The 20,982-nt window shown below is 46.8% G+C and overlaps 1 protein-coding gene across 1 annotated transcript; it reads left to right on the top strand.

The window, feature by feature from the left end:
• Positions 1–346: 346 nt before the first annotated feature.
• Positions 347–20,625, top strand: galm (galactose mutarotase). The gene is made up of 7 exons (XM_033025784.1): positions 347–641; positions 5,678–5,832; positions 9,023–9,229; positions 9,992–10,073; positions 11,607–11,748; positions 15,140–15,314; positions 18,663–20,625. Exons 1-7 carry the CDS (start codon positions 362–364, stop codon positions 18,744–18,746), a joined length of 1,125 nt encoding a protein of 374 aa, XP_032881675.1. The 5' UTR covers positions 347–361; the 3' UTR covers positions 18,747–20,625.
• Positions 20,626–20,982: the final 357 nt, after the last annotated feature.

Genomic DNA, 20,982 nt, shown 5'->3' with positions numbered 1-20,982 from the left:
CATCGGGCAGTGTGCGCTGCTAGCGAGGTTACGACGGCGCAGGAAGGATCTGACTGGATGGGCCCTTCTCACAACCAGCCAAGTGCTTGTTGGCGTATTCTGGCGATGAGGCATTTCGCCAGACAAGCTGGGCAGTCTGCTCAGGGGACTACGCCACAGGATCCATCGAGACCCCCACCCCCCACCACCACTACCTCCGTGCATGGAGATGTTCAGATACATCCTGCCTCCCCGACAGACGATCGTTCCTGTTGCTTATTTTAGGCCGAACAGCGAGTAGAAATAAAGTTGGTGGACGGGAGGAGACGAGTGTAAAGGAGGTCAGGCCGCGCCGCGGAGAATGAGTGCGTGTCGCCTAGCAATGGGTCCGTCGCGGCAAACCGCTCCCCCCCGGTCCGTCCGGCAACCGGTTCCCCCGACAACCCGCGCCCCGGGCCGGCAGTCCGACCCCGCCATGACGCGAGTGTGCAACGAGACGTTCGGATCGCTGCCGGACGGCAGCCCCGTGGTCCGCTTCACGCTGCGCTCCAGCTCCATCACCCTCCGCGTCCTCTCCTTCGGCGCCATCGTGACCAGCCTGGAGACCGAGGACCGCGATGGGCGGGCGGCAGACCTGGTCCTGGGCTTCGACACCCTCGAAGGTGGGCCCCGGCTACGGGACAGAGGCAAATGTATCCTTTACAGGGTCAGCGAGGTTCACAGCACTGAATCAGGCCCTTCGGTCCATGTTGACACATTGGGCTAGTCACATTCGCCTGCATTTGGCCCATATCCCTCGAAATCTGATCTGGATGTATCTGAAGAAGGGCCTCAACCCGAAACGTCACCCATTCCTTCTCTCCAGCTATGCTGCTTCCTGTCCCGCTGAGTTACTCCAGCATTTTGTGTCTATCTTGGATTTATCTGATACTTGGTTCCCATTCATCAAGGGGTGTTGAATGTCAGTATCCAACCTTTCCCTATAACTCGGGCCCAGGTAACATCCTGGTGAACCTCTTCTGCACTCTTTCCATCCTTTCACTATGTGAGCAACCATAACTGCACACAGTACTCTAAGTGTGGTTTACCAACCACTCATACAGCTGCACAATTATATTAGTTATTTTTTAGTGGGATTAGGAATGGGCAATAAACAGCTATAGGGCCCTTGCATGGCAGGCGGTGTCAGGACTGTTGCCACGCAGTGTATTCTGGAGTACAAGCGATGAACTTCAGGTGATAGATATAGGGCGGTTGCACATAAGGTCATCAAAGGGTGCAACGCAAGGAGCTCATTCCGTCTGGAAGACATGGCAGCTACCGGCATACACTGTTAACACGCGAAGCGTGTACTTTCTTATCTGTTAAAAAACGCCGAAATGGTCAATTTTTACACTGTAAATAATTGTGGAGGGTGACTGAGCGCTCTGAACCAAATGCTCTAGTATCTTTGCTCTGAACCCGAGCACCAAGGTGTAAGCGGCCGAAGGAGCGCATCACTCGGGACAGCCCCTACTCTCCCTCCGGGGTCAGCACTGTCCGGCCACGGCCGCCCTCTGCCCACCCTCCCCCTGTGTGGCCGCACTGTCACGGGCTGTGGGTCAGCAGCGCCCACACACGGGACCCGGTGGAGCGGGGCCACGGCTCCTGGCAGCGGAAAACCCGGCAACGTCCCTGTCAGCTGCAGCAGAGTTGCGGACAGTCTGGTCCCTCCGCCCACCCAGAATCACTGACCGTGCTGCATCGGCACCCCCGGCCGCAGGGATAGACGGCCAGTGGTCCGCGAGTGTGGAACCAGTCAGTGTAGAGTCCGGATGCTGGGACAGAAGACGGGCCCATTACACTGGAAGCCATGATAAGTGCTTACTTCTTCTTTCGTGTAGGACAACTTGTTCTATCTGATCTCCTATTTGTGCACGTCGAGTTGATTGCATTACTCGAAACAGGACGGACCACGTGAAGGTTGCAATCTTCCACCCCACCACGTGTACTGTTGCGTGGTTGCGTGGCAACAGTACGGGTCACGGGTCGTGACCTCGACTGCCGTGCAACCTCCCAATGGGCAGGCATGTGCAGAACCCAATTCAAAAGAGATTAGTACTTTTCCAGGTAGGCAGAAGTTAACAAGATTAACTTTCCAAGCAGGTAGAAGCAATGTGACCATGGTGCTGTCAGGTTGGACCCAAACTGCATCTAAAATAAGTCATACCATACCAGGGCATCGGAAATGTCCTCGTTCTTCAGGGAACGGGGATTCCCCTCCGCGACCATAGATGAGGCTCACACCAGGGTCTCATCCATACCCCGTAACACTGCTCTCTCTCCCCATCCCCGCACTCGCAACAAGGGCAGAGTCCCTCTGGTCCTCACCTTTCACCCCACCAGCCGGCAAATACAACACATAATCCTCCGCCATTTCCGCCACCTCCAACGTGACCCCACCACTCGCCACATCTTCCCATCTCCCCCCATGTCTGCCTTCCGCAAAGACCGCTCCCTCCGCAACTCCCTCATCAATTCTTCCCTTCCCTCCCGCACCACCCCCTCCCCGGGCACTTTCCGTTGCAACCGTAAGAAATGCAACACCTGTCCCTTCACCTCCCCCCTCGACTCCATTCAAGGACCCAAGCAGTCGTTCCAGGTGCGACAAAGGTTCACCTGTATCTCCTCCAACCTCATCTACTGCATCCGCTGCTCTAGATGTCAGCTGATTTACATCGGCGAGACTAAGCGGAGGTTGGGCGATCGTTTCGCCGAACACCTCCGCTCAGTCCGCAATAACCTACCTGAACTCCCGGTGGCTCAGCACTTCAACTCCCCCTCCCATTCCCAATCCGACCTCTCTGTCCTGGGTCTCCTCCATTGCCAGAGTGAGCAACAACGGAAATTGGAGGAACAGCACCTCATATTCCGTCTGGGGACCTTGTGTCCGGATGGCATTAACATTGAATTCTCCCAATTTTGCTAGCCCTTGCTGTCTCCTCCCCTTCCTTAACCCTCTAGCTGTCTCCTCCCACCCTCCCATCCGCCCGCCCTCGGGCTCCTCCTCCCCCTCCCCTTTTCCTTCCTTCTTCCCCCCCCCCCCACCCCCGATCAGTCTGAAGAAGGGTTTCGGCCCGAAACATCGCCTATTTCCTTCGCTCCATAGATGCTGCTGCACCCGCTGAGTTTCCCCAGCAATTTTGTGTACGTTCTAAAATTAGTCAGTCTGAAGAAGAGTCTCGACCCGAAACGTCGCCTATTCCATCGCTCCATAGAGCCTCACCCGCTGAGTTTCTCCAGCTTTTCTGTCCACCTTCTACAATACCCTATGCTGCAGTGTAAAAGCTGATTTAAAATCATTTTCAGACTGATTTAAAATCATTTTTTGTGATTTAACTTTAAACCTATTCCAGGCGGCACTGCAATTTAATTAATCAGTAATTTTACAAAGAGAAAAGAACCTTCAGCCAAACGGGTGCCACAATTGTGCTAGCTGTCCTCTCTGATTCTCGCACATTGCAAAAAAGAAATTATATACATGCTGTTGCACAGAAATTTTGAAAAGAGCAAAATACAAAATCAGCAGCAAAATATTTGGGTAATAAGATCAATGCAATGATGCTATTACCATGAAGCTCCAACTTTAATGATTTGTATCCTAAATAAATGGAAACCAATATGTAATTAAGGATGTGCATTAAGGAGTGCACAAGCAAGTCTAATAGATTTGTTGAAATACAAGGGCCGTCTAATGAAACCCAATCTGAAACAATAAGGGCATTTACTTGAGCATCATTTAAGAACACAATTTAATTCCCGAGCAATGACAGACATTGTTTAGGAAGAAAGGACAGAGCAAGCACAAATTCAAGCATTTACCGGAGACCATTTCATTCATTTATGTCATATCACAGCAAAGCTCCGAGTATGTGTGTGTGTCATTTTCTACCATACAATTATTGAACCTACGATTTCATTATCAGTAATGTAGATTGAATGCTTTAATTAACACTAGACTAAGTGGGAACCGTTGGGTCCCAGTCACACGGGAGGCCTGGTCCCCCAACGCAACCCATTCCCCAACACAATATTCCATCACTCACCTGTTCCCCCAATGCAACCCGTTCCCCCAAAGCAATATTCCACCATTCATCCATAGCCCCTAACTGTGCAGGCACGGCTCATTTCCCCACAACCCCACGCACCCCCCCCCCCCACCTCCTCTTCATGTACGGGAGGAGAGGGGAGGCGGGTGTGTGGTGGGAGGGGAGTAGGGGTGCGTGGGGGCAGGGGGGTGGAGGTGGGGGAGGAGGGTGGAGAGCGTGGGGTGGGGGAGGGAGGTGTAGGGTGGGAGGGGAGGTGTGTGTGTGTTGCGTCTTGTTGCGTTCTTCAGCGGGGGAGGGGTGTGTAAGGGAGGGTGTGTTTGTGTGGGGTAGGGGGTGTGTGGTGGAGGGAGTTTGGGGGGGAGGGGGTGTGTGGGTGAGAGGGTGGGGGAGGAGGGTGGGGTGTGGGTGATTAGGGTGTGGGAAAAGGGGGGGTGTGGTGAGGAGGGGGAGGGGGGTGTGGGGAGGGGTGGTCGCCGCAGACGCAGCTCGCACTCTGCTAAGCCCGCGCCTTCAGCTTTCGGCTCCCAGTCCGGCTCCGGCTTCACTCAACGGCTCCCGGTTCCACTCAGCGACTCCCGGCTCATCGTGCTGGTCTCCGCAGAAGCAGCCCACACGCTGCTCACTCCCTGCACATTGCTGACTCCCCGCACGCTGCTCACTCCCCGCACGCTGCTCACTCCACGCACTCCGCACTCGCTCAACACACTATGCTCACTCCGCTCCTTCAGCTTTATTCTCCTCGCCGCCGGTGATTGACAGCGGGTGCCGGAAGGGGCGGTTTTTTACGATTTTAAAAACTTCGTAACTTTTGTACTATTCCACCGATTGGAACAAAACTTGTTGCACTTGAAGCACAGGAGAATTGCGAGTAAGGTGGCGAAAAATCGTAGTGTTTTTGTGCAAATTTTAAAACAGCGCAAACCGGAAGAGGACAAGATGAGTTTTATATAAGGATAGATAGATAGATAGATGGATGGATGGATGGATGGATGGATGGATGGATGGATGGATGGATGGATGGATGGATGGATGGATGGATGGATGGATGGATGGATGGATGGATGGATGGATGGATGGATGGATGGATGGATAGATAGATAGATAGATAGATAGATAGATAGATAGATAGATAGATAGATAGATAGATAGATAGATAGATAGATAGATAGATAGATAAGCATAATTAGATGATTCTCAATATTTTCAATCTTGATATCTGCGTGGCCAATGCTCACCAACCACTTTAGCTGTTCATTTCTCCTCACTTTTGGAATTCTGAAGTACAATAAATATTTCTCACAATTACCCCTATTTCAACAATTTCTTACAGCACAAAAATTGACCATTTTACCGGTTTTTACCAGGTAAGAACGTACGTGTTGCGTGTGTTACTAGTGTATGCCGGAAGCAGCGTAGAGGATATTGAAAGAGCATTTGGAAGGAATAACACTTTGTTTAGAGGGGTGGAAGAAACAATAAATTGGGAGAATAAAAATGTAACTTGGGTTACAAGAAGGGTCCTGCCCGAAATGCATGTTCTCCCGAGATGCTGCCTGACCCGCACTTACTCCAGCACTTTGTTTCTACCTTTGTTTTAATTGTGTTTGCAGGCTATATTAACAAGCATCCTTACTTTGGAGCAGCAATTGGCCGTGTTGCTAATCGAATCGCCCAAGGCAAGTTCAGTATTGATGGAAAAGATTATCAGCTGGCCATTAATGATGGGCCTAATAGTTTACATGGCGGCTTGAAAGGATTTGACAAGGTAAGGCTTATTTATTACTAGAAAATCAGGCAGTAGGCAGATAGGAGATATGAGGAAATGCAGTTGAAGTCTGAAGAAGAGTCGCAACCAAAAATATCACCTATCTATATTCTCCAGAGAGGCTGCCTGACCCGCCAAATACTTTGAGTAAAAGCTGTGCCAACGTTTGTAAGATGACTGTTGCCCTTCCCACTCCCCAGTCACCCCCAGCTTTATAGCAATGCGGACAGAATGCGACTGCACATGTAGTGTCACATGATAGAAAAGTGGCCAGTCTGTCTATCGAGGCTCTGTGAGAACCTATTCAATAGACAATAGGTGCAGGAGTAGGCCATTCGGCCAGTCGTTGTGAAGGGGTAGCAAAAGGTACAAATGTCAAGCCACAGTGTTTGTGGCTTTGAGTCACTCCGAGAGGTTACACTTACAGACACAGTCGGTTCAACATGCACCCACCTGCGTTAACTCTCAGCAAGCGAGAAAATAATGTTCTTTCACATCGAAGGAGCACTGCTGACACCGTGAACTGTAACCTTGAGTCATACAGGGCCCTACAGCCAAACACATACATGCCGACCAAGATGCCTCATCTACATTAGTCCTACCTGCCCATGTTTGGCCCATATCCCTCTAAACCTTTCCTATCCATATCCCTGTCCAAGTGCCTTTAAAATGTTGTTATAGTACCTACCTCAACTACCTCCTCTGGCATTTTGTTCCGTATACCCGCCACCCTTTGTGTGGAAAAAGTTGGCCTTTGGGTTCCGATTAAATCTTTCTCCTCTCACCTTAAGTGCGGCACAGTGGCGCAGCTGGTAGAGCTTGTTCGTCATGGTGCCAGAGACCCGAGTTCCATCCTGACCTTGGGTGCTGTGTGTGTGGAATTTGCATGTTCTCCCTGTGACCGCATGGGTTTTGTCCGGGTGCTCTGGTTTCCTCCCACATCCCATAGATGCGGGTTTGTAAAAGTAGGATAACATTGAACTAGTGTCAAAGGGTGATCAATGATTGGCGTAGACTTGATGAGCTGAAGGGTCTGTTTCCATGCTGTATCTCTACACTGAATAGTTCAGAATACTGTTGTTTATCGAGCATTGAATGTCATCTTACAGTGTGGAGAGGTGGAGAGGTTGCAGTGCGGGTCAATTGTGTGATGAGCTATAGAGATATGATACGATAGAACTTTATTTATCCCAGGAGGGAAATTGGTCTGCCAACAGTCATAAAACACAACAAGATACATGAAATATGAAATTAAAGTGGAAAGTCCAGAATTGGGGATGTGCCAAGATTGGGGAAGGGAAGTCGTTGAACCCCACGATAGAAGGGGGAGGAGTTGTAGTTTGACAGCCACAGGATAAAAGGATCTTCTGTGGCATTCTGTACTACAGACCAGTGGAACCAGAAGGTGCTCCACAGGTTGACCAGTGTGTCATGGAGTGGGTGAGCTGTATTGTCCAACATGTTCCGTAGTTTGAGAAGCATCCTCCTCTCCAAGACCACCTCCAGTGAATCCAACTCCACCCCCAGGACGGAGCCAAATGGGAACAGCTTAGATGGGGCATCTTCATCAGCATGGATGAGTTGGGTCTGTTTCAGTGCTGTTTGACTATGACTCATGTTATAAACAGGAGTTCCAGTCACAGGCGGAGACAGTGTTCAAAACCTCCCTTTGTATCTGCCCTGTGAAACACAAGATTTGTTCAGATGCTGAAAAATATCTGCATTTTTGGTCATTAAACAATTGTTTGTTAACTTTGCAAAGATTTGACAGTTGAAGCAAGTTTCCGTTGCAAGTATCTGCTGCTGAAGTGCAGGATCTGCTCACACCTCACCTGTCTGCACCCGCTGCACCCATGCTCACATAACATGGAAAATCTGCTAACTGTTAACCTTGGCCCACTGGCTCTGTGGCTGTTGCTCACGAGATCTGTGTCAGAGATCACAGCTTTAGCCACAGGCGACAAACAGCACTTCACTTGACGCAGATGATGTAGTAGATAATCGCACCACTGCCGGCGGTCGCAGTGCAAACAGATTTGCCAGTGTCGGCAGATTACATTTGCATCACAGTGTTGCATTGCATTGCAAAGAACAGATGGCAAAGCAACATGAAAGCTTTCACTGTGGCTGTTAAGTCAAATCAAGAGTGTTTAATTGTAAGAAAGAAAGGCACAAAAGTGCTGGAGTAACTCAGAGGGTCATGCAGCATCTACTAATCTGAATAGGCTACAATTCAGATTGGGACCCTTCTTCAGTCTTGTAAAAAAAGCATGGAAACCGGCCCTTCGGTCCAACTCGTCCTTGCCGATTAAGATGTTTCATCTACATTAGCTCTATTCCCTTTGTTTGGCCCGTATTCCTCCAAACCTTTCCTATCCATGACCTGTTCAAATGTCTTTTAAATGCTGTTATAATAACTGCCTCAACTACCTCCTCCAGCAGCTTGTTCCACATACTCACTGCCCTCTGAATGAAAAATGTGCCCCGCAGGTTCCTGCGGCTGTCTCTGCCAACATCACCACCCGTGACCACCGCAAACAAGCCGTCCTAGCAGCCGCACCTCCGCTTCCGGGCACTGAGTCGTCGTGTCCCACTTCCCAAGCCAATCGCGGAACTTTAGGGCACTTTCCACGAGGGCAGGGGGTGAGGGGGCGGACCATTCAACGCCACAGACTTTCTGCACCATCTTCCACAGCTGCCGTCTGGGAGTTGGATGATCTGAATCACTGGTGGAATGGGCGCAAGGGGCTGAGGGACTGCATCTTCATTAGATCCATTCAGTGTTTCTCAGTCATTTTTAGATTAGCATGGTTTTTCCCCCCAGGGTAGGGGAATCAAGAACCAGAGGATGTAGGTTTAGATTATTTAGTATGATTAGATAGGAAGATTTAATAGGAATCCGAGGAACTACTATTTCACACAGGGTTGTAGCGAGCTGCCAGAGGAGGTAGTTGCGGCAAGCACCATAACAGCATTTAAAATACATTTAGGCAGCTACATGGATAGGAAAGGTTTAGAGGAAAATGGGACTGGCATGGGCAAATGGGACTAGCTTAGATGGCGAATCTTGGTTGGCATGAATGAGTTGGGCTGAAGGGCCTGGGTTTCTGCGTTGTATAACTTTATGATTAATTTTGATTATTTACTTCTTCAGGTTAATGCATCCTTGATGAATTATTTTTCGTTGTAGGTCCTATGGACACCTGAAATCCTGCCAAATGGAGTGAAGTTTTCGATGACGAGTGTTGATGGTGATGAGGGGTACCCTGGGGAGCTGAGGGTCTGGGTGACGTATGAGTTGAATGGAGAAGAGCTGTCGATTAACTACAGGGCCACGACCTCCAAGACCACACCTGTGAACTTGACCAACCATTCCTATTTCAATCTAGCCGGACATGTACGATCTATTGTTTTAATAGTTGACAAGTAATGGAGTTGGTACTGGAATTGTTTATTATTGTCATCTGTACAGAGATACAGTGAAAAACTTTTGTTTGTGTGCTATCCAGTCAAATCACACTATACACGAGTACAATTAAACTGTACTCAAGTACAATTGAATGCTGGAGTAACTCAATGGGTCAGGCAGCATCTCAGGAGAACATGGATAGGCAAAGTTTTGGGTCGGAACCCTTCAGATTTGTTACCTCAAGTACAATTGGTAGTGCAAAGAGAAAAATACCATAGTGCGGAATATAGTGTTACAGCTACAGAGAAAAGTGCAACATCTGGAATGAGGTAGGTTGGAAGATCGAGACGAACCCTAACTTGTGAGATGACCATTCAGTAGTCTGATAACAGCAGGGAAGAAGCTGTTCCTTTTATCTGATGGTGCACGCTTTCAAGCTTTTGTACCGTCTGCTGGACAGGAATAGGGAGAAGAGGGAATGACCAGGATGGGACAAATCTTTGATTATGTTGGCTGCTTTTCCGAGGCGTGGTTTAGATGGAGTTGATGCGGAGTTTGGGGCAAAGGAGGCATGGGATGATAAGAGGCCAGACTTATAGAGATGCCGGTTTCTCCAGAGCCGGGCAGAGATGCAATGCTAGGGAGGGACAAGGTAGTGAACATAAGAATTAGATGAAGTCCATCTTCTGTCAGGGATGTAGCTCTAAAAGTTCTATCTTCAACATTTCTCTCACCTCCTACCCAATCTAGGGAATCCCCACAATCTATGACCATGAGGTTTCAATCGAAGCAGAGAACTACCTGCCGGTGGATAAGACATCAATTCCGACTGGTAAGTATATACATGAGGTACTTGTTCATCTTTCATTCTCTATACATGGAACTGTCAAAGGACAGAGAAACGGAATGTTGAAAATATTATATTAAATTGGAGCGATGTAATGGCCTCGTCTTAGGTTAGATTTAGGTTTATTATGTCACGTGTACCAAGGTACAGTGAAAAGCTTTGTTTTGCATGCTATCCAAACAGGTCAGATACACCATATGTGAATACAACAATCAAGTTTAACTCATAGGTAGAGCAAAGGGTGTATAATATAGTTCTCAACATTGTAGCACATTTGTTTCAAAGACAAAGTCCAGATCCACAATGGGTCGAGGTGAAGTACCCTAACTTATGAAAGGACCATTCAGAAGCCAGATAACAGAGGGGAGGGAGTTGTTCCTGAGTCTGGTTTGGCAGTTTTGATTATTTTGCCACAGAAGGCTGTGGAGGCCAAGTCAGTGGATATTTTTAAGACAGAGATAGATTCTTGATTAGTACAGGTGTCCGGGGTTATGGGGAGAAGGCAGGAGAATGGGGTTAGGAGGGAGAGATAGATCAGCCATGATTGAATGGCGGAGTAGACTTGATGGGCCGAATGGTCTAATTCTACTCCTATCACATGACCTTATGACCTAAAGGCATAGATGTTCAGTATTTCATGGAGGAACAAAGAACTGCAGATGTTGGAATCTTGAGTAAAACACAAAGTGCACGAGTAGATATAGCTTTGATGGGGCATTGTGGTCAGTTTGGACAAGCTGTGTCAAAGGGCCTGCTCCTGTGCTCTGATTCACTGGATCAATACCTGAGATGGCAGAATGTCATAAGAGAGAATGCACATGCTACTTTGAGCTTAGAATGAAGTAAAACACAAAGTAAAGTAAAAGCTTTAAATTAAGGTCATTTAATACCAATGGCCTTTTGAGGGGATAAACATATCACAACATACTGAGTGCTTTGCTTTGAAAGTTTAAATGATTTGCAAGTATGTACCATTTTTATGGCCTCAGCAACTGGAAGTAATTTGATGTATAATTACTGCCGTGACATGGCAGAAGAACATCCAGAAGCCAGTTTAAACAGCGTAGCTTCCATAATAGCTAAAAAAGACGCAAAGTGCCGGAGTAACTCAGCAGGTCAGGCAGCATCTCTGGAGAACATGAATAGATGACGCTTCGAGCCGGGACCTTTCTTCAGACTTATTGTGGTGGGGGAGGGGGGGGGGGAGAAAGCAGTTGGAGAGGTGGTGGGGGCGGTTCATACTTTGCGTCTCCTCCATTCCAGCTTTCATAATGGCTGTTAGATGGTAATCAGATCTTTCACTGCGATGTTTGCTGAAACAGCGTTGGCTTGGACTGGTGAGAACTTGCCTACTGTTCATCGACACTCCACACGGGAGCAGGGTAGACACCATTTGTGTCAAGGGAAACAACATTATTGCAAGTGCTCCGTGGCAATTTGACAGATGCCATTTTGTTCCATGTTACAGAAGATCAACAGATGGTGGAGTACTTTAACACATGTTTCTGGTTTATAAAGGTGAAATTGCCTCGGTGGTGAATACGTATTTTGATCTGAGAAATCCTGTTGTGCTTGGAAACCACATTAAGAATAAGCTAACTGAAGGCTTTGACCACAATTTCTGCCTGAGCCTCTCCAAGCAACGGTCTCCTTGTGCAAGGTAACCAGCCCAATGAAACAAATTATTAAAGTCTTCGAGCCATACAGCACGGAAACTGACCCCACTTGCCCACACTGACCAATGCGCTAGGCCCACCAGCCCACGTTTGACCCAAAGTTTCCTATCCATGCACCAGCCCCAGGTGTCTTAAATGTTGTTATAGTATCTAACTTCCTCCTCTGGCATCTCGTTCCATGTACCCATCATCCACTGTATGAAAAAGTTCCTCTCTGGTTCCTATTAAATCTTTCCTCTATCCCCATAAACCTATGTCTTCTGGTTCTTGATTTAAAAGGTTGTGCATTTACCCTCCTGCATGATTTAATGCAGCACTCTCAGATGACCAGTCAGCCTCATGCACTCCAAGGAATAAAGTCCCAGAATTTATAATCTTGAATTTAGAAGTGTAACAGCATATTTTCCCATTGGTTTTGTCCATATATATGCATTTGCAAACACGTAATTTTGTTCATTGTTAATAAAAAGTAATCATGTCTTAAATATAGATAATCATGACGAATATAAAATTATATAAATATAAAAATAGACTGGAAGGAAAGACAAAAAATAATTTTTGCAAGCATTGTATCTGAAGTTCCAAAGCAGTGATGTTACAAGGCTTATATGGTGGTCTTGTTGTAATTCCATTGATATTCTCACAAGGCAGGTTATGTTCCATGCTCTGACTTCCAGCCCAAGCTCAACTGACAGGTTTCAGGGAGAGATGCAGGTAATGAAAGCAGCTGCAGTTGTACGCCTTCTCTCACTTGCCCAGACATAGAAATAACAAAGTGCTGAAGTGCTCAAACCTTTTCAGACTGCTTCCAAATGGTTAGCAACTGGGAGCTCCAGCAAGCCTTGGTGGACAGAAGATAAGTTTTTGGCGAAACAGTAGTTAACTATTTTAACTCCCCTTCCCACACCCATACTGACCTTTCTATCCTGGGTCTGCTGCATGGCTAGAGGCCACATTTAAACTAGAGGAACAGCACTTCATATTCTGCTTGGGCAGCTTACAGCCCAACGGTATGAACATTGAAGTCTCCAATTTCAAGTTATACCCCCAACCCACTCTTATTTATTTGATGTTCCACTGCAACCCCTCTTTGGTGTGTTCCTATTTCTCTTTCTCTAGCCCCCCCACCCCACCCACCATCATCCATCTCTTTCCCCATTCCAAATAAAACAGTCTCCACACTGCCAGTCAATTCCGTATAAAAAGCCTCCCAGTTACAATTGGCCGGGTACTACTTTCCCCTCCTCTGTGCGTTCATCTCCCATCCCCGAGTCTTACATTTCCCTATTAACCCCCGTTCCTTTCCACCCATTTCCTTCCCTCTGGCTTTACATTTCACACATCCTCTTTTCTCATATGACACCATTTTATTGAGCCTTTGTGATTTATTCCACCCATCTTCCAATCACCCTGTCACCTGTATCCACCTATAACTTTCCAGGCTTTCTCCCCCCTACTCCAATCAATATGAAGAAGAGTCCTGACCCCCAACATCGCCTGTCCATTCCCTCCACATTCCCTGCCCTGCAGAGTTTCTCCAGCAATCTGTGTTGTGCTTTAAGATTCCAGCTTCTGCAGTTCCTTGTTTCTCCTAACCTGTTTCAGTTCCTCATGTCCAGGCCTTAAACCATCAGAGACAGAAAGTGAATCTCCTCAAAGCATATGGGGAATTTCCTCAAAGCTGGGGGAATAAATGTTAAACTGGTATCTGATAAATCAGTACAGGTGCACAACCTTTTATCCGGAGTTCCGGAAACCGAAAAGCTCCGAAAACCGGACATTTTTTCCAGGATGTTGTCTGCACACCAAAGCTCGCGTTTGGCGCCAAACTTGACCCGAAACGACCCACGGTCAACCCAGGTCTGTACTACTGTAGCGGCTGCCTCCTCCCCGGAGACCGGGGAGACACTTAAACATCTGTAAATCATTGCTTAAATGTTAGTCAGTTAGTTTGGAGGGCTTTTATGTGAAGGGGGGGGGAGGTGAAGGGGGAAACTTTAATTCTTAGTCCCCTACCTGGTCGGAGAGGCGGGGAGCGGGCAATGCCTTACCGGGTCACCGTGCAGTAAGCTCTGGAGCGCTGTGGCCGCCGACTCCCAACATCGCGGAGCTGGGGCTGCGGGCGTCCGGCCGCGGGCGGCGCCGGTTGTAGCTCCGACAACTCTACCCCTGGCTGCGCGGCGCTCCAAATCCAGCGCGGCCCGCGGCCGGACGCCCGCAGCCCCAGCTCCGCGATGTTGGGAGTCGGCGGCCACAGCGCTCCGGAGCTTACCGGACGGCGACCCGGTAAGGCATTGCCCGCTCCCCGCTGGTATCCCAGCGCTGCGACGCCACCGACTCCCAACATCGCGGAACTGGGGCTGCGGGCGTCCGGCCGCGGGCGGCGCTGGATTTGGAGCGCCGCGCAGCCAGGGGTAGATGTTCCGGGGTCGGAGCTCCAACCGGCGCCGCCCGCAGCCCCCAGCCCCGCGATGTTGGGAGTCGGCGGCCACAGCGCTCCGGAGCTTACTGCACGGCGACCCGGTAAGGCATTGCCCGCTCCCCGCCTCTCCGACCAGGTAGGGGACTAAGAATTAAAGTTTCCCCCTTCCCCCTTCACCCCCCCCCCCCCCACCACATAAAATCCCTCCAAACTAACTGACTAACATTTAAGCAATGATTCCCCGGTCTCCGGGGAGGAGGCAGCCGCTCCAGACTTTTCAAGCCGCCCGTGCTACCTACCTAATCTACGCTAAAAATCTTCCATTCGGAAATCCGAAAAATTCCGAAAATTCGAGAGGACTGGAATATAAAAACAGGGTGAGGCTTGATAAAAGCATTTGTCAGACTGCATTTAGAATTTTGTGAGCAGTCTTCGGCTCCATATCTTAGGTAGGATATGTTGTCGTTGGAGTGGGTCCACATGAGGTTTACAAGAATGATCCTCGGGAATGACTGGGTTATCATATTATGAGCGTTTGATGGCACTGGGCCTGTACTTGCAGGAGGCTTGAATGATGAGGAAGGGGGAGTACCTCATTTAAATTTACCAAACAGTGAAAGGCCTGGATAGAGGTCACAGCCTCAGAATAAAAGGAGGTACCTTTTAGAAAGACGAGGAGGAATTTCTTTAGTTAGACGGTGGTGAATCTGTGGAATTCATTGCCACAAACGGCTGTGGAGGTCAAGTCTTTGGCTATTTTTTAAAGCGGAGATCGACAGATTCTTGATTGGTATGGGCGTTAGAGGTTATGAGAAGGCAGGAGAATGTGGTTGAGAGGGAAAGATAGATCAGCCATGATTGCATGGCTGAATAGACTCGATGGCCTAATTCTACTACTATGACTTATGAACATAAACATCCTGCAGAACTTCTCAGTGAGCATGTGTTGACAGGGTTTACCATCGGCCGAGCGGCAGATTGCTGGAGGTAGAGACGACACAGCCAGGAATTCAGTTCTACACTGCCAACTTTCTTGACGGGAGCTTGAAGGGGAAGGGAGGAGCTATATACCCTAAGCATTCTGCTTTTTGCCTGGAAACCCAGAACTGGCCTGACGCTGTCAACAAGGTGAGTTTCTGGGGAAGAGAAAGGTGAGAGGGAGGGGGAGCGCTAAGTGAAATATTGAGAACGTTTAGAATTTTGTTTGACCAATGTATTATCCAAAATAATCGCTTTTTATTTTCATTCGTGTTTCTGTACACCTAACTGCCGCGGTGAAGAATATAAACTTGTTCCAAAGATATTTTGCATATTTTAATAATAATAATGCATTTTATTTATGGTCGCCTTTCAGAACACTCAAGGACACCTTACAATTAAAACAAGCAAATTACAAATACATAAATAAAATGAAACAAAAACAACATATCCAAGAATTTGATAGAAAGTGGAGTTACGTGGGATAGGCCAGTCTGATTAGGTGTGTTTTGAGGGAGGTTTTAAAGGTGGGGAGAGACTCTGTGGTACGGATGGATAGTGGGAGAGAGTTCCAGAGGCGAGGGGCAGAATGACTGAAGGCTGTGAACCTCATCGTGGACAGGCAGGCAGATGGAGTGGAGAGCAGGGAGGAAGAAGTGGATTGGAGAGTTCAGGATGGAGTGTAAGGCTGGAGGAGTTCAGAGAGGTATGGAGGAGCGAGATTGTGGAGGGCTTTGAAAGTGAGGAGGAGAATCTTAAAATTGGACAGGGAGCCAGTGCAGTTGTTTGAGGATGGGAGTGATGTGTTCGGTGGATGGGGTTCTGGTGATAATGCGGGCAGCTGTGTTCTGGACCAATTGGAGTTTATGGATGGACTTGTAGGGTAAACCACAGAGGAGAGAGGTGAAAGTAAGCAGATCGAGTGAGATTATTGTGTTTTTCAAAAGTGTGCTATCAAGGATGACACCCAGACTTTTGACCTGAGGGGAAGGAGAGACTATGGAATTGTCAATGGTGAGAGAAATTGGGACATTTAGATAGGGTGGATTTGGAGCCAACAAGGAGAATTTCAGTTTTGTCACTGTTGAGTTTGAGGAAGTTGTGAGCAAACCAGGTTTTAATTTCCACTAAGCAGTCAGACAAGGAAGAGGGAGGAAGCATGGAAGTGGGTTTGGTGAACAGGTAGAGCTGGGTGTCATCAGCGTAGCAGTGAAATTGAATGTTGTGTTTCCTGAAAATAAAACCAAGAGGAAGTAAATAAATTATACAAAGGACAGGCCCTAGGACTGAGCCCTGGGGAACACCACTGGTGACTGGGGAGGGTTGTGATTGGACATTTTTAAGTTGAGTGCGGCCAGAGAGATATGATGTGAACCAGGCGAGTGATGTGTTGATGATACCAATGGAGGCTAGACGGTCGAGGAGGATGTTGTGAGAGATGGTGTCGAAGGCAGCAGGCAAATCAAGGATGAGAATGGTGAGAAAACCGGAGTCAGCAGCCATCAGCAGGTCGTTGGTGACCTTGAATAATTGAAGAGGAAAATGTGGTTGTGAGATCATGTTAATTGTGAAAACAGGGCTCGAGTGTTCCCTTCGCCAGATGAAATTAAATTAGCATAGTATATGGATTTAGCTGTGGAGAGAGCATCCTTATAGTTCAGTATGTGGTTGTCATACATGTCCTTGTGAACAAGTCCAGTTTTTTTTTTTTGTAGAGACGTTCCAGGCGACGTCCTTTTATTTTTAGCTGGCGTAGAGCATGTGTGTACCAGGGGGCAAAGTAAGTAAAAGAAACAGCCTGGGTTTTCAGAGGAGCGAGATTGTCCAGGAGATTGTGGTCTATCATTATAATGTGAAACCAGATCATCAGTGTTGACTAATTTATCTGTATCGAGGAGATTGTTAATTCCAAGAGAGAGCAGGTAGATCAATATTCTTGATGTTACGAAATGAGATGGAGCGAGACTGATTTGTTTTGGGTGGTGGTAAGTTGACATTAAAATAAATTAGCTTATGATCAGAGATGGACAGATCTGATGCAGTACAGTTAAAAGGGGTTAAACCAGAGCAGCAGATGAGGTCCAGGATGTGACCTTTGTTGTGTGTAGGGAAAGTCGATATGTAGCTGTAATCCCAAACTGTCTAGAGTTGAAGAAAAGTTCCTTGTAAGAATGTTGCTGATATTGTCCATGTGAATATTAAGATCACCCAGTATTATGACATTTGGGGACATGGAGCAAACGGATGTTAAAATGGAAGAAAAATCATGAAAACATTTATTATTGGGCTTGGGTGGGCAATAGATAGCGGCGAAAACAGTAGGGATGGGGGGGTCCACTGATTTGTAGGATTATGGATTTGAATGAGTTGTGGGCAGGGACAGGAGACATTCTCCACTTGTCATTGTAGAGCATTGCGACACCCCCCCCCTCGGCCTATGGTGTAAACAAACCCAGGTGGGACAGCCTCGTTGAGCTGTGTGTAGTCATTCTGACGCTGCCACGTTTCAGTTAGGCACAAGAAGTCGAATTTGTAGTCCTGTAAAAGATCGTAGACCAGGGGACCCTTGTTGGTGTGTGAGCGGATGTTGAACAGCCCGACGGAGACGCTGGTGTTGCCGAGATTAGCGCTAGCCGACCTGGCTAGGTTAGTTAGCACATTGTGGTGCTTTCTCGGGGGACGAGGTGACGATGACCAGAAGGATCTTATTGGCTTTGTGTCATCAATGTTGAATATCCGTCCAGAGCCACGGTGCATATATTTCCGACGATAATGACGAGCCAGATCCAGGTCAAGATGTAACTTCGGGGGTGGGTCGGACAGGTGGGGTCGCAGCTGGAGAAGTTCATCCACTGAGTATTGGAGAATCAGTGTAACAGGATCAAGTATGGATGAGAGTGATCCAGATTTTGACTTTCATAGTCCTACAGCACACTGATGGATAAATGGAACGAGCTGCCAGTTGAGTCAGGTACTATAATAATATTCAAAAGACTCTTGGACAAGTAGATGGATAAGAAAGGTTTAGCGTTATGGGCAAACGTGGGCAGGTAGGACTAGCTTAGATGGGGCATCTTGATCGGCATGGACAAGTTGGGCTGAAGGAGCTGCTTCTGTGCTGTATGTCTCTATGACACAAAAACAGGCCTTTTAGTTCAACTTGTCCTTGCTGACCAAGATGCCCCATCCACACCAGTCTCATTTTCCTACGTTTCCCCATATCTCTCTAAATCGTATACACCAATGTACCTCTACACGTGTCCTTTAAATGTCGTTATAGTACCTGCCTCAGCGACCTCCCGTCTCCACTTCTCCCACATTAATCTCCTAACCCACAATTGCGTAACTACGTTTAAGTGAATATAATGATTCCACACAGTATTAGTAAAAAGAAAAACACATTTGAATGCATTAAAACATAATTCAGAAATTAAGTTTGAAGTAGATAAACGCAGGCGAGCTAGACCACTGATGATCTCAAATATTTTGGTATTGCAGATGGAATTCCCAGACGTGCTACTGAGACCCAATGAGGAATATAATCATACAACCTGGTTCAAGTTCTCTGTTGTAAAACAGTAACGTGAGCAGCTACATTTAATGCCTTAATTGAATAAAAACACTTTCTTAGATGATGGGGAAATATTCACACATGGATGGCGTGGGTTTGATGAAGCGAGAAAAGATTTAACACTTTTAACAATCACACTTCGTTTTGTGTCCATCAGAGGGAGCACATGTGCAGAAGTGCCAACCTTAGTGGCAATGCCTCTACTTCAGGGCATTGCATAAGAAAGGTTCCTCGAAATAAAATACTCTTCATATGAATTACTGCAGGAAATCGGTGTACACTAATGTTACTGCACAATTTTAATAATGTGTCAAAAAATTGGACATTTCGCAATTTGAAAGAATTTTAAGATTTCAGTAGCTTTGCAGTTTGTAGATTCTATCAGTTATTTGTAGTTAAATCAAGCAGCTTTTAAATAATGTCTTAGTTTGTGTAACATTGTAATAGTTCTTTCAATAGCTTTGAATTTAAAAAAATTATATCTGCGTTGTGCAAATGATATTCCTACATCACCAATCAGTGCCTTTACACATGGTAATTTGAACAAGAGCATGAATGAAGTGACAATTTGAATTTTCTCTCGTAACTTTTTCAAATCGTCATATAGCATAGTAACATGCCCTTTGGCCCAACTTGCATATGCTGACCAAGATGCCTATAGTCCCACCTACCCACATTTGGCCCATATCACTCTAAACCTATCCTATCCATGTACCTGTCCAAATGTCTTAAATATTGTGATGTGTTAGAAGGAACTGCAGATGCTGCTTTAAACCGAAGATAGACACAAAAAGTTGGAGTAACTCAGCAGGACAGGCAGCATCTCTGGAGAGAAGGAATGGGTGATATTTTGGGTCGAGTCCCTTCTTCAGATGTTATTGTACATGCCTCAACTACCTCCTCTGGCAGTTCATTCCATATACTCATCACCCTCTGAGTGAAAAGATTGCCCCTCAGGTTCCTATTAAATCTTTCCCCTCTCACCATAATCCCCCCCCCCCCCCCCCCCCCCCTCCCGGTTCTTGATTTTCCTACTCAGGGTGAACACGCAGTGTCTTTTACCCAATCTGTGCCCCTCATGATGTTATACCGCTCTTTAAGATCACCCTTCATCCTCCTGTGCTCCAAGGAATAAAGTCCTAGTCTGCCCAACTTTTCCCCATGGCTCAGGCCCTCGAGTCCTGGCAACATCCTTGTAAATCTTCTCTGCGCTCTTTCCAGCTTAACAACATTAAGAAAGTCTGAAGAAGGGTCTCAACCTGAAACACCCATTCCTTCTCTCCAGAGATGCTGCCTGTCCCGCTGAGTTACTCCAGCTTTTTGTGCCTAACCTTCCTGCAAAATATTGACTCCAAACATTTTTAAAATATAAATTTAGGTTCCCTCCCCGGTTATTTAACCAGTTTTATGATAAACCGTTACCTTTTCCAGATGAGCTACAAAATTGAAAATGAATACATTATTTATTCCTTATTTCTCCAGATGACTAAAATAGTTTGCAGAAAGATGACTTGCTGTGAATTTGCCATGAATTACATACATACCTAGAACAGGAACAGGCCCTTCAGCCCACAATGTTTGCGCTGAACACAATGCCAAGTTAATCTCTTCTGTCTGCACATGATCCAAATCCTTCCATTTCAATGTGCTAATCAAAAAAGCCTCTTAAACGCTACTATCGTATCTGCCTCCACCACCCCACCTCTGCCACAAACCAGGTTTACATTCCTCACTTATTAGAATCTACACACGGCACTCTTCTGTGAATATTAATAATTGCAGTGTTTCAATGTCAAGTTGTACTTATCCTACCATGTAGTACTGTATTTCCCAATTTAATGAACTGGAATTTACAATATCTAATAAAAATATGCACAAGTTCATTTACAATTGAGTTATTTTATTTCACATCGAAAACCAGGTGTTTCAGATATTTTCAGAACCATTAGGGTGCTGATGTATTTGTAAAGAGAACCAGAGACTCCAGGATTGTTCAACATGCATTAGGCACAAGAGCTGGTTATTTTGCTTTAGGAAAAATCAATTTTATTTCAGTTGTTTTTTTTGGAGTTGTTTACGCCTTAAAAGCAGCATTGTGGTACCAGTATCATTTTTTTGGGCTATTTAGCAAATATAAATACAGTCTGAAGAAGGATCCCGACACAAAACATCCCCTCCATTTCTTCCAGAGCTGTTGCCTTGTTACTCCAGCACTTGTTTTGCCCAGAATTCCAGCATCTGCAATTC

This window comes from Amblyraja radiata, chromosome 8, assembly GCF_010909765.2.
Source record: "Amblyraja radiata isolate CabotCenter1 chromosome 8, sAmbRad1.1.pri, whole genome shotgun sequence".
In the NCBI taxonomy this organism is placed as follows: domain Eukaryota; kingdom Metazoa; phylum Chordata; class Chondrichthyes; order Rajiformes; family Rajidae; genus Amblyraja; species Amblyraja radiata.
The sequence above is the reverse complement of the archived record's forward strand: the minus strand, read 5'-3'. Positions and strand labels throughout refer to the sequence as shown.